This window comes from Gobio gobio, assembly GCF_949357685.1.
Source record: "Gobio gobio genome assembly, chromosome: 5".
NCBI lineage: Eukaryota > Metazoa > Chordata > Actinopteri > Cypriniformes > Gobionidae > Gobio > Gobio gobio.
In genome coordinates, this window is record NC_137101.1 from 11,074,918 (window position 1) to 11,088,781 (window position 13,864).

Consider the following 13,864-nt stretch of genomic DNA (forward strand, 5'->3'; position numbering starts at 1 on the left):
AACACAACAAGAATTTACGAGTCAAAATCGCATAATCCGACTAAGTGACTATCGTAACAGACAAACATATTGTGTAGTCTGAACCCGGTATTATACTGTACCATTCAGAACATTACTAGACCTGGTTTAAACATCGAACTAATGTAACATTAATCATTATTATCTTTGAAAGATGACAATTTATCTTCAACAACTGCAATAACAAGCCCAACGACAGAAGTGAGGTCTACAACTGCTGCTGCTGCCACCAGCTCTCTAAAAGACAACTCAGTCTCTTGTAAGTGAAAATGTACCTCTTTTGAACAATGTGAAGAATTAGAATCTATTCCATTCAAATTTGTCTATATTCTTTGAAAGATTATCATTTATCTTCAACAACTGCAATAACAAGCCCAACGACAGAAGTGAGGTCTACAACTGCTGCTGCTGCCACCAGCTCTCTAAAAGACAACTCAGTCTCTTGTAAGTGAAAATGTACCTCTTTTGAACAATGTGAAGAATTAGAATCTATTCCATTCAAATTTGTCTATATTCTTTGAAAGATGATAATTTATCTTCAACAACTGCAATAACAAGCCCAATGACAGAAGTGAGGTCTACAACTGCTGCTGCCGCCACCAGTTCTCTAGAAGACAATTCAGTCTCTTGTAAGTGAAAATGTACCTCTTTTGAACAATGTGAAGGATTAGAATTAGAATCTATTCCATTCAAATTTGTCTATATTCTTTGAAAGATGGAAATTTATCTTCAACAACTGCAATAACAAGCCCAACAACAGAAGTGAGGTCTACAACTGCTGCCGCCACCAGTTCTCTAGAAGACAACTCAGTCTCTTGTAAGTGAAAATGTACCTCTTTTGAAAACCTTTTTTTTTATTATTCCAGTGATTTTTAAACATCTTACAACGCATTTTACCATATTTGAGACGTGTGTTAAACAAAGCATTTACTTTAGAAACAACCAAATATATTAAATAATTAGCAAAGAACAAAATATTAATATCTCCTTAATATCATAACAAAATGACAGAGATTCAGTTTCATGTCTATTCCAGATCACTTTACCTTTATCAACGAGTCAAAAAGCTGGATTGACGCACTAGGATACTGCAAAGCTCACCACCAGACTTTGGTGCACATTTTAAATGCCACGGCACAACAGTTCATCACACAGATGCTGCAGGGTCAAGAAATCCCCAATGGAGTGTGGATCGGGCTTGAGCGGAGTATGCTCTTCACTTGTTCGCCCTGGCTGTGGACCGGTGGGCCATATGTGGACTATGCATCATGGCATCAAACATTCCCAGCGGACCCAGGGAGCAAGTTTTGTGGAAAACTTCTTAAGGATGAACAGAACATGTTTAGATGGGTGGATGCTTGCTGCCACGAGTGCCTTCCTTTCATTTGTCAGGTTAGTATGTTATCGGCTTTATTCACTGCATCCATGCATTGCTGTATTTTTGATCATAAATAGCTGTGTGTACAGTATTCATATTCATTGTTTTGTCCGTCTTTAACAGATTGCTCAATAATTAGTAACCTAAAATAACTCTTTTTATCACGTCTTATCAGGGATGAAACACTAGGCGGAGCTGTTTCCTAGTTTGGAGTCAGTTGCTGATGATCACAGAAATTGAGTCATGATGCTTTGATAAACAGATTTTGTTTAGTATGCAGCCCTGTTTGGCGGCGTGTACTTGCATTCACATTACAAAATAATACATTTCTCTGTTTGTATTAGCTCTTAAATCTTTAATGCATGCAATGCTTTCAAAACCAGCCTTTCTGCCTAGCTGATGGAAAGCTGCCTATATATTAAATATATTTTAGAATCCACATGACAATGTGAATCTTTTTTCTTTGTTTTGTCATATTTATACTGAGATGATGGGTAATGAAGCTTATTAAAGTAAATGTTAGTTCTGTGTGCTTTTGGTTTGAGGTTTATTTAAGGTTATTGTGCTTTTTTAAGATTTGTATTCAAACACCTGTATATGTATATGCTTAATATTTGTAAATGCTTAACATGAAATTTATAATTATGCCTTTTTTTCCTTTCTTTGTGTTTGGGGTTAGGGGTGGAGTGGGAATAATATTTTTCACAATTTTCTTGTACCTGTATCCTGTTGTTATTATAAAAGTTTAATAAACCGAAAAAAAAAATATTCACATGTTTTTCCCCTTTATTGCCAATATAAATTTAATTGCAGTCAGAATTTAGTGTCTCGCATAATTCAGAACCATTTAAATGTTCTCTAAAGATTTTTGACTGGCTCTATCAACAAATTATTTGCTTTACAAAATGTCTGCATTTGCTGTTTTAATAAATATGCATTATGAATATTTTCAATTGTAATGGTGTTTTTCAATCTTCAATCTTTGTGAGTTTATATTGAGATGAATAATAAATCTTTATTATTTGAACGTTTATGTAAATAGCATAACTAATTTTTTTTATTAAAGTGATATATTTTTGCAGAAGTAAGTTTATTTCTAGATTTGTTGTGATAACAGCCATATACAGTTATTTATTTTTTACCATACCAATTATTATTACCATAAATAATAATAATACAAATAATAGGCTAATAAATTAATTATAATAGAATAATACGTTTTTTTAATAACATGTATGGTTTCAATTGCCTGCCCCATCCCCCATCTCTCTCTCCCTTTCTCTCTCTCTCTCTCTCTCTCTCTCTCTCTCTCTCTCACACACACACACACACACACACACACACACACGCGCGCGGACGGTTCCTCCCATTTCTGGCAAATAGATGAAGAAGAACTAAAGCCGGCTGCCTCCACACATAGGCATATATCCAATGCGGATGCGTTAGTATTTTTCTTGACAGTTTTATAATAAAAAGCGTCTTTTTTTTAACCGGAAGATATGTCGACAAGACCGGGATTCTACCGGCAAGAACTAAACAAGACTGTCTGGGAGGTGCCAGAACGATACCAGAATCTCACACCGGTTGGATCGGGGGCATATGGCTCAGTATGGTGAGTCCAGCAGGCGAGTTTACAAACACTACTATGAGTAAGGTTTGGCTTATGAATATTAACGAGGCAACCGATGATTGGCTGAAGCGACTTCAGACCGCTGCCGAGTCCTCAACTGAAGGCGTGGTTCATGAATATTACATTAGCGACGCGCTGGGCGCTCCAGGAAGGTTGCCAAGCAACGTCAGCGTGAACGAATTAATATTAATTAGCTTAGCCTTCGTCATAGTAAGATTCGTAATTTAGCGTCCAAGAAGGGGAAAGGGTGAGGCAGGAATAAAGCCTGACAAAACAACATCCGGCACGCATCTTTAGAGAAAACATTAATATTACTTTTCCACAACGATAATTAACTATTTAACAAAACAACATATGACATTGCTGTTTATATTTGATTATATTGTTGCTCCTTTTGTTTACTGACATGTGTCAATCATTCATGCAGCAGTAATGTTTGTCTGACTTGATGTTTCGTGTCTGTAGATAAGTTAAAATAAAATACAAATGTTCCACCTTCATCTGAGTAATGCTGTATCGACACCTGATTTATGTATCTGGCTGTCCATCAAGTCACATCAGTTGTATTTATATACAGAACAAGCACATACTAAGGCTTCAGATTCTGTGTTTAGTTGTGTTGTATACACAACCTTCCAACATGCCCATCTGGTACGACAATATTGCTCTAGTAGACAACATGCTAGGCCTATTCAGTTCCGGTCTTAAAGTGAGCCCATCGAGGCACACCCCCATCAGCATGGGAAAACGTCCAGATATTTCATCCTGCCATAATGCACTCATTCTGAGAGATTTACATCGCACTGCACACTGTAGCATCTCAACTACAACATTAGAGCCCTCCAGCCTCCCTCTTGCTGTGACTGACTGAAACGGTTGCCATGACGACGCAGCTTCTGGCTTCAGTATCTTCCCATTTTCACCATAGTAATTTGCAAATATTGGGAACACGTCAGACAGTTTATACTCAAGTCAGTCATGTCATTTTTGAAGTTCCAACAATAGTTGCATACTCATCCGGATAATGTGCTAAATTAAGTTAGAAAGTGAACATGTTTCTCTTCCTCTTCCTAACTTTTTATTTTTTTAAGTCAAACCAAGTTTCACAATTGTTGTGTAATCAGGCATTGCTGTTTCCGCTTAGCATTACATCTGCAAGTGTTGTGACAACTTTGCAGAAGCGAGCTCAGTTAGTCAAATTCAGACTCATGATGGTGTCAAGACAAAGTTATCGCAGAAAGAAAATCCACAATGGCTTAAAGAAGCATGAATATTTTACATGTTAATAGTGATCTATACAAAATTGCAATGAGCATAAATCACATAAACAGTCGCTTCATCCAAAGCAAGTGATTCCAGCTCTGTTTTTTTTTTTTAAGCTACAGGCTGAAAAGACATTGTGGTTGACAGTGCTAAACGGAAGCGAACTAACGAATATCTCAAAGGCATCTGAAAAAAAGCAGCAAAAAACACTGCTTGAGGGCATCACATGGCATCCTGTTTTGGAAGACGTTACCAGTTTTTCTTCCCGTTTGTTTGGGAGGTTTGCCAGCTCTGAAAAATGATGCGATGCATCTCATTTCATTGTCAGTGATGCAGATGCCCAACAACATCCCGAGACCACCTGAGACCTAATTATTTCATTATCTGTATTAAAAGATGCACAACACTAACAATGGATTTAATTGTTGCTGATTGGATCCCATGTCGACTTGAATAGGTTCAGCCATTTCTAACAGCCTGGGGTTATGATTATAGAGACATTGCAGTGTATCATCTGACATGAGAGGCCTGATTAAGCTATTGTTATGTATTTTATTAATAATAAGCCTTTTCTCATAGTGCTTTAATAAAGCATGCAAAACCAACAATGCAATAGTCATTTAGTCACAATATATTGATTCAAATTAAGTCGGATGTGTGTTAATTTGAATATAGATAATCAGATCGGTCCGAATTAAAGCACAACTTGAACGATGAACAATCCTTATTCAAATGTGTGTCATTTTATTCCTCAAGAATCCCTTTCACACACACTCCCACAAATGCTTTCTTACTCAAATGAGCTGTGAATTTGCATTGTTCACGTTAAGCCTCTTTCTATTGTGTGATTATTTGACTTCTTCACAGCAGAGCTGATTTATTTTAAAGGAAGGGGGCTGGGCAGACCTGGTTTGTGGAAGGGTTGAATCAAGGGATGGGAGCGTCCCAAATGGGGGTTGGGTGCTCTCGTCTTTAACAGAGTCTTTATTGTTGCCATAAAATAAAATTATTAAATACAATACAAATACATATTGCACGATTCATTTGTAGATTTGAACATTTGTAGACTTTAGTGTGGCCCTAAAATAAAATACATTTTAAATAAATAAATAAAATAAACCATGCATGATTCAGTTTAACAGATAAAGAGACTTTAAGGCCCTAAAATAAAATAAAATAAACATTGCATGATTCATTTGTAGATGCATAATTCCGTTTTTTAAAATATTGAGAGACTTCAGTGTGGCCCTAAAATAAATTGAATAGAATATTGATTTTATTGCACGATTCATTTGTAGATTTGAACATTTGTAGACTTTAGTGTGGCCCTAAAATAAAATAAATTTTAAATAAAATAAACCATGCATGATTCAGTTTAACAGATACAGAGACTTTAAGGCCCTAAAATAAAATAAACATTGCATGATTCATTTGTAGATGCATAATTACGTTTTTAACAGATTAAGAAACTTCAGTGTGGGATTAAAATAAATCGAATAAAATATTGATTTTATTACATGATTTATTTGTAGATATAAAACTCCAGGACTACATCTTGCATCTTGATGAATGAATTTAAGAATTTAATACACTAAAGTACATTCAAAATACTGAGTTACAGCAGGAATTATTACTTTATTCACTGACTCAATTTCTTTGCTGCCTAATTTCTCAGCTTCCCTTCTGAAACATTCAAATAATTAGCCTGTCTATTCAGTCTCAACTGATATGACACTAGAGCCTCTGAAAGGTGAGACACGTGCCCCTTTTACTATGTACTTATTAATTACTTCAGAGTCTTGCACTCATGTTCGACATGTTTCTCCAGAGTATATGGTTCAAAAAAGAACGTACGAGTGCGTGTAACTAAAGAGCCAGCTTAATATGGTCCACTGCTATGAGGAAGTGATACCATTTTCAATGAAAGGTCAAACTATAACAGTCGTGTTATCATACCAAAAATCCTGTCATCATGGCAGTCTCAGCAAAAGCATTAGTTCTAAATTGGATCAAATAGTTTTATAACTCTTTTTCATTTTCTAGCTCAGCATATGACGTGCGCCTCCGTCAGAAAGTGGCTGTTAAGAAGCTCTCCAGGCCCTTCCAATCACTCATCCACAGCAGAAGAACGTACAGAGAACTGAGACTGCTCAAACACATGAAGCATGAGAATGTAAGTCCCCCGAAAACACATGCAAAATATATGGGAGGGAACAAATCCCAAATGTCCGAACATCTGAATCAAGTATGTTAGAACTGTTCAAACCACACCTTTCTTAGATTCATCTTTAAGTCTAAGTGTCACTTGTGTCATATGCTCTTGTCATCCAGGTTATTGGACTGCTGGATGTTTTCACCCCGGCATCTTCTCTTGAAGAATTCAATGAGGTGTGAGTGTCTGCCCAGTGACAGTATCTGTGTTTGAGAGCACATCAAATCAGTGGTGCTAAATCTGCACTTGCAGCTGACCAGTTATCAAGCCATGTTATTTTGCATTAGCAAATGAGTGATTATTTAAAAAGCTTAGATCGGATATAAGCTAAGACCGTCTCTGTCTCTCTCTAGCTATCTTGTGACCAACCTGATGGGAGCGGATCTCAACAACATTGTCAAATTTCAAAGACTGTCAGATGAACATGTACAGTTCCTCATTTATCAGCTTCTCCGGGGCCTTAAGGCAAGTACATTTTCAGTTCTTTTTTTTTTCTCACAAAGACACATACACTCACCTAAAGGATTATTAGGAACACCTGTTCAATTTCTCATTAATGCAATTATCTAATCAACCAATCACATGGCAGTTGCTTCAATGCATTTAGGGGTGTGGTCCTGGTCAAGACAATCTCCTGAACTCCAAACTGAATGTCAGAATGGGAAAGAAAGGTGATTTAAGCAATTTTGAGCGTGGCATGGTTGTTGGTGCCAGACGGGCCGGTCTGAGTATTTCACAATCTGCTCAGTTACTGGGATTTTCACGCACAACCATTTCTAGGGTTTACAAAGAATGGTGTGAAAAGGGAAAAACATCCAGTATGTGGCAGTCCTGTGGGCGAAAATACCTTGTTGATGCTAGAGGTCAGAGGAGAATGGGCAGACTGATTCAAGCTGATAGAAGAGCAACTTTGACTGAAATAACCACTCGTTACATCCGAGGTATGCAGCAAAGCATTTGTGAAGCCACAACACTCACAACCTTGAGGCGGATGGGCTACAACAGCAGAAGACCCCACCGGGTACCACTCATCTCCACTACAAATAGGAAAAAGAGGCTACAATTTGCAAGAGCTCACCAAAATTGGACAGTTGAAAACTGGAAAAATGTTGCCTGGTCTGATGAGTCTCGATTTCTGTTGAATGGTAGAGTCAGAATTTGGCGTGAACAGAATGAGAACATGGATCCATCATGCCTTGTTACCACTGTGCAGGCTGGTGGTGGTGGTGTAATGGTGTGGGGGATGTTTTCTTGGCACACTTTAGGCCCCTTAGTGCCAATTGGGCATCGTTTAAATGCCACGGCCTACCTGAGCATTGTTTCTGACCATGTCCATCCCTTTATGACCATCATGTACCCATCCTCTGATGGCTACTTCCAGCAGGATAATGCACCATGTCACAAAGCTTGAATCATTTCAAATTGGTTTCTTGAACATGACAATGAGTTCACTGTACTAAAATGGCCCCCACAGTCACCAGATCTCAACCCAATAGAGCATCTTTGGGATGTGGTGGAACGGGAGCTTCGTGCCCTGGATGTGCATCCCACAAATCTCTATCAACTGCAAGACGCTATCCTATCAATATGGGCCAACATTTCTAAAGAATGCTTTCAGCACCTTGTTGAATCAATGCCACGTAGAATTAAGGCAGTTCTGAAGGCGAAAGGGGGTCAAACACATTAGTATGGTGTTCCTAATAATCCTTTAGGTGAGTGTATAAACTGAAGCAAACAGATGTTATATTCAGTTATGACTTGCAGCGTAAACTCTCTCTTTTACTCGGTCCTACTGCGTCTTCTCACAGCTTTACTTTTTCCCCCCCTCACAAACAGTACATCCATTCAGCTGGCCTGATCCACAGAGTGAGTGCCTTTCCTTTCCTCCATCACAGTTTCTGTTTAGCGTCCAATTTATAGGCCGATGGAGTCTTTACAGAAAATGACATGATTGAAAATATGCAATGTCACAATTATAATTTGAATGCATGTCTGCAGGACTTAAAGCCAAGCAATGTCGCAGTGAATGAAGATTGTGAACTCAGGGTGAGAAAAACTCCTCTTTTGGTGCCTTCAGAGTCTGCGCGCTCTCATTACAATGCATTTCTCTGGGTCTAATTTCTTTATCAAAATGGTCAGATCCTGGATTTTGGATTAGCCAGGCAGACAGACGATGAAATGACAGGTTACGTGGCGACTCGCTGGTACAGAGCACCGGAGATCATGCTCAACTGGATGCATTACAACCAGACAGGTAAAACAGGCTTAAAATAAAAACCCTTCAATCTCAAGTGCTTGTGCTTTACTAAAGTACAGGTGGATGGATGGATAGATCTGTCTTTATGTTCCGCGCAGCTGGTTGATTAAATACGATCATAACTGTTTTACAGTGGATATCTGGTCGGTTGGATGCATCATGGGCGAACTTCTGAAGGGGAAGGTTTTGTTTCCTGGCAACGATTGTATCCTTCGTTCATGAAAGCCACTTATACCTCCTCAGTGTGTTTATGTGTGGTTTTTGAGTGAGTCTTTCTTCCTGTAAGGCAGGTGAGGAAAAGCAGCCTAAGTGGTTCAAATTACATTATAGTAGCTGACTGTATGGAACTAGAAATCCGGCTCCAAAGATTGAGGCATCAGATGATCAATTCTCTATGCCAGACTTCACTTTCAGTTGCAACCTGGGATGAAGACTCTTAGCCCTGGTTTCGCAGACAGGCCTTAGATTAAGCCAGGTAGGGCTGGGCGATATGGCCCCAAAAAAATATCACAATATAATTTTTCAAATCAGTCGATATCGATAATTATCACAATAAATATCAAATCTTTATTTCTTTAAAGTTTAAAGGCATATTTTTGCTTCTGAGAGAAAGATGTAGAAAACAGACCGTTTTAATAGAGTAGAATATTAGAATATAAATAGAATATATAAAATAAATATCTATAGTAAAATCTAGAAGGCTCTAAAGTTAAAGTGCTTAAAGATAATGTTTGTTTGTTTGTTTTTTTTACTCTTCACTCTTTATATCAATAATATAATTACATATACTTCATTAAAATAATTGTGCAAGTAGTAAAACAAACACACAAACAGGCAAAAAATGCATTTTACATTTAGAAACATTTTGAGTCCCCCCTCTCTTGCCTAAAGCCCCATTCACACCGCCAGCGATGATGTCGCTGCATGTCGCCAGCGCCAGAGATTCATGTCGCTAGTGGGCGTTACCACTACGGGTTGCCTAAAAAACGTCATTAGCAGATCATCCTCGTCCTTCCATGCATAATTTTTTTTAAATGTGTCTCTGTATGTACACAGAGACATATCGTAAAGAACAGGGAAATTGCTTACAGCTAAAATCAACTTCTCCATCTTGACACGACACCGCAGTAGCTGTACAGCAGACGGATCACGTGCACTCCACTGACTTACACTGAATCACTGGTTGTCGCTCGCGAAAATTGCTTCTCATTTGCATAAAGTTGAAATTTCTGAACTTTTGTCGCTTGTCTCGCGTCGCTTGACACGCCCACATTCTGTCGCCAACGGTCACTGTCGCTCTTGTCGCCGGAAGTCGCTAGCGCTCCATTGAAATGAATAGGATCGTGTCGCTTTGCAGTGGATTGGTCCACCGCGCACCAACACACACAACTGCGGTGGCTGGGAGAGAGCACAAAGATCAGTAGTTGATGAACTCCATTAAGGGCTGTCAAGTCTATTTTATTCACTTTAAAAATCGGATGAAATTATTTTATTTCTCTTTTAATACAGGCGATGCTGAGTTATTAATAAATCACCAAAGACAAAAAATGATGATACCGATGTATTTTTCCATTAGTACGATGTTTTAGTGATTATAGTTTGGTAACGTTAGCTTGCTGTAAGTCACCCACTACAGCTAACAAGGCGATAAGCCTATGTGTGAACTGATATTAGGCTAATGTAGATTTAGCGCTGTGTTGGGCTCATTGCTATATGGAAGAACTTCGAAGAAGCAAGATAATTGAATAATTATATTACTGTGTGGTGAACCTATGATCAGCAGTGCACATCGCTCTGTTTTATGTCCGATTGCAAATAGCCAAAATATCTCCAAACCACTGAAGTTGAGGGACCTTTCTTGTCAATTATATCTGTGTCCTCCGAGCTGGTTGTGAGCGCTGAATTTTCTTCACTATCGCTCATTTTTCTCGCTGCACACTCCTCCAAGCCTGTCAGCCTGTCGGCCACTGTGACTGTCAACAACACCGCGTGCGGCACCCAGAAGCCCGGTCTGCAAAACGCATGCGCAGCATTACACATAGCGCGTAAGCATTATATCGAGCATTTATCGAACTGTTGTTATTGTTTTATCGAGGAAAATTATTTCGTGATAATTATCGTTATCGTTTTATCGCCCAGCCCTAAAGCCAGGACTAGGCCTTAGTTCAATTAAAGCTATACTGTGTAACTTTTTTTAGTTTATTCTTAGCTAAAAACACTTAGTTCTGTCAAAAATATATGTGCTCATTAATGTATATTTACTTCTTTCAAGTAATAAAGTATTCTCGTAAGTTTATAATATGCCATTGAAAATACATACGGGTGAGGGGTTCGAATGCGGGTCGCCATGTTGCCCCTCCATCTTGAAAGTACATTAGCCAAAGAGGGACATACTCGTAAATTCAAACTTTGCCTTTCGCGTTTTAACACTCGATGGCACCGTGTTGAATGTGGACGAGGTCGAACTGGAAGCCATGTTAATCTTGGACCAAATCGGCCACCGTAGGAGTTAAACCGAAATCGGAATTGAGAGGAACAGAAACTAATATTCACTGGATGGTCATATACTTTTTCACCGCTAGATGGGGGAAAATATCACACAGTGTAGCTTTAAGACAATTTCAGTAGCTTTTATAAATGTGCCTAGTGGTGTGCATCTTGAGACAAAACAATGGCACTGACAGATTTTAAGATTTGTCAGTGCAAGTTGCCTTCAGTTGAAACAGCTCAAATATGCAGTTCAGTCTGGGACTAGCTCAAGCCTTGTCTGTGAAACCCGGGGTTTAAGTCATATGCATTCATACAAATACATCTAAGTGGATCTAGATCAGGATATGATGCTGATCTGTATAATCTTTAACATAATTTCTTCAGATATTGATCAGTTAAAGAGAATCATGGAGATGGTAGGCACTCCCACCCCTGACGTTTTGAAGAAGATATCCTCCGAACATGTGAGAAGAAACCAATTGGTTTAATTTATTAAATACTAATAATGCTTTAATGTTCTTTATGGATGATAGATGGACTGAAATTCAAATCAGAGTTTAAATTTTTTTGTTGTATTATGCATCCAGGCTCAGAAGTATATCCAGTCTCTTCCACACATGCCCCAGCAGGATCTGGGGAAGATATTTAGGGGGGCAAATCCACTGGGTGAGACGAACACATTATTTTACAGTCAAGTCTGTAATAAATCGCTTTTTTAAAAGAATATTTAAAAATGTGAATTACTCATTTCGAATTATTTTACCCCTCTAGCGGTTGATCTGTTGAAAAAAATGCTGGTATTAGACTGTGACGGGAGGATCTCAGCCAGTGAAGCACTGTGCCATCCGTACTTTTCCCAATACCATGATCCTGAGGATGAACCAGAGGCACCTCCGTATGATCAGACCCCTGAGAGCAAGGATCGCACACTGGAGGAGTGGAAGGGTGAGAGGAAGTCTAACATTACATGCCTTTACACTAAACACCGCCATGCTGAAGCTATTTGTTCATTCAGAAAATCAATGTAAACGTGACCTTGAAATGTACAATCAACATATTTTTGTCACGTATTTTAACTTAAATTTGGGAGCTGTACAGTGTCAATGGAATTCGGTCTCTCTTTCTCCCTCCACAGAGCTGGTGTTTGAGGAAGTAAACAATTTCAAAGATCCTCCCAATAAAACTGAAAGTCTTCAGGTTGAACAATAAAACGGAGCGTAACTACAATCCAGGAAGATAGCAACCTCGCCACTGTCCTTCCTTCAAACATACAAACTGGTGGACTGGTGGACATATGAACAGACTGCAGTCCAACCAGAGCAGAGACAATGACAATGTATTTCCAAGGCATGACGCCCTTCCTGTATGTGGGTGTGTGTTCATACACACATTTAATTAAGAGCAAAACAAGACTGGTATTGTTGGAACATTAACACAATGTATTATTATTACAAGGTGCATGTGTGTATGTGTGTTTGTGTGTGTGTGTGTGCAGAGTTGTGTGTTTTGAGTGTTTTTATATTTGATGTGAGGCATGTTGTCTAGGTGAAAGCAGGGTATGGTGTCTTTCAAATAAGACCAAAATAAATTAAGCAGGAAGAGAAGGCCACACTGGAAAAATATGTTTACAATGTTGGACAGAGTGGGATGTCTTAAAAAGTTCATATATGCATCAGTGTACAGAAGTCTCTGCATAAATTCTAATCTGTTACATAATCTGTATTTACTCATTTTGCATCTGCAAAGCTATTTGAATGTGTGTTTACACTGATTCACACGTCAGTAAAAATGTTTATGAGTCTTTGTTTTTAAAAAATATTCAACATATGCTGGACAATGTTTCAAACTGTTTTTCTTTTCTTATTATTAGTTATTTAAAGGGCCTGTAGGCAATTTAATGTCATTTATTGTAATACATACAGGTGCTGGTCATATAATTAGAATATCATATTTACAGTAATTGGCTTTCACATCCATTTTTCCCTATAGTACAAGTAAGTTGTCAATATTCAAATATGTTTGGGACAATCTCACAAAACCCGTCAAGGGATCATATGATTAAAATATTAAACTTATGATGATCCAAATTTAAAAAGAAAGAAGTAATACAATTTGTATAAATAGAACATTAATTTTTAGGACCATTAATGGTTTATTTATTCTCGCTCTCTTTTTTTTTACATTTTGACATCTAATATATATATATATATATATTATATATATATAGTCAAAAGTTTGGAAAATGTACTATTTTGATTGTTATTGAAAGAAGTCTCTTCTGCTCACCAAGGCTGCATTTATTTTATCCAAAATACAGCAAAAAAAAAATATTTTTACAATTTAAAATAACTTTTTTTCTATTTGAATATATTTTAAAATGCAATTTATTTCTGTGCTTCAAAGCTGAATTTTCAGCATCATTACTCCAGTCTTTAGAGTCACATGATCCTTCAGAAATCTGATTTGCTGCTCAAGAAACATTTATTATTATTATCAATGTTGAAAACAGTTGTGTACATTTTTTCCTCAGGATAATTTAAATAATAGAAAGTTCAAAAGAACAGCATTGATCGGAAATATAAAGCTTTTGCAACATTATAAATGTATATACTGTCA

General features: G+C 37.7%; 1 protein-coding gene across 2 annotated transcripts; it reads left to right on the forward strand.

The window, feature by feature from the left end:
- The first annotated feature begins 2,722 nt into the window (after positions 1 to 2,722).
- Positions 2,723 to 13,338, forward strand: mapk11 (mitogen-activated protein kinase 11). Of its 2 annotated transcripts, none has more exons than XM_079816858.1 (12): positions 2,723 to 3,008; positions 6,333 to 6,462; positions 6,621 to 6,679; positions 6,855 to 6,966; positions 8,338 to 8,367; positions 8,500 to 8,547; positions 8,641 to 8,755; positions 8,892 to 8,963; positions 11,633 to 11,712; positions 11,836 to 11,914; positions 12,020 to 12,193; positions 12,384 to 13,338. In XM_079816858.1, exons 1-12 carry the CDS (start codon positions 2,896 to 2,898, stop codon positions 12,455 to 12,457), a joined length of 1,086 nt encoding a protein of 361 aa, XP_079672984.1. In that variant the 5' UTR covers positions 2,723 to 2,895; the 3' UTR covers positions 12,458 to 13,338. The 2 variants fall into 2 exon arrangements, with proteins under 2 accessions (XP_079672984.1, XP_079672985.1); XM_079816859.1 differs by having other exon boundaries at positions 2,759 to 3,021; positions 12,384 to 13,081.
- The last annotated feature ends 526 nt before the right edge of the window (positions 13,339 to 13,864 follow it).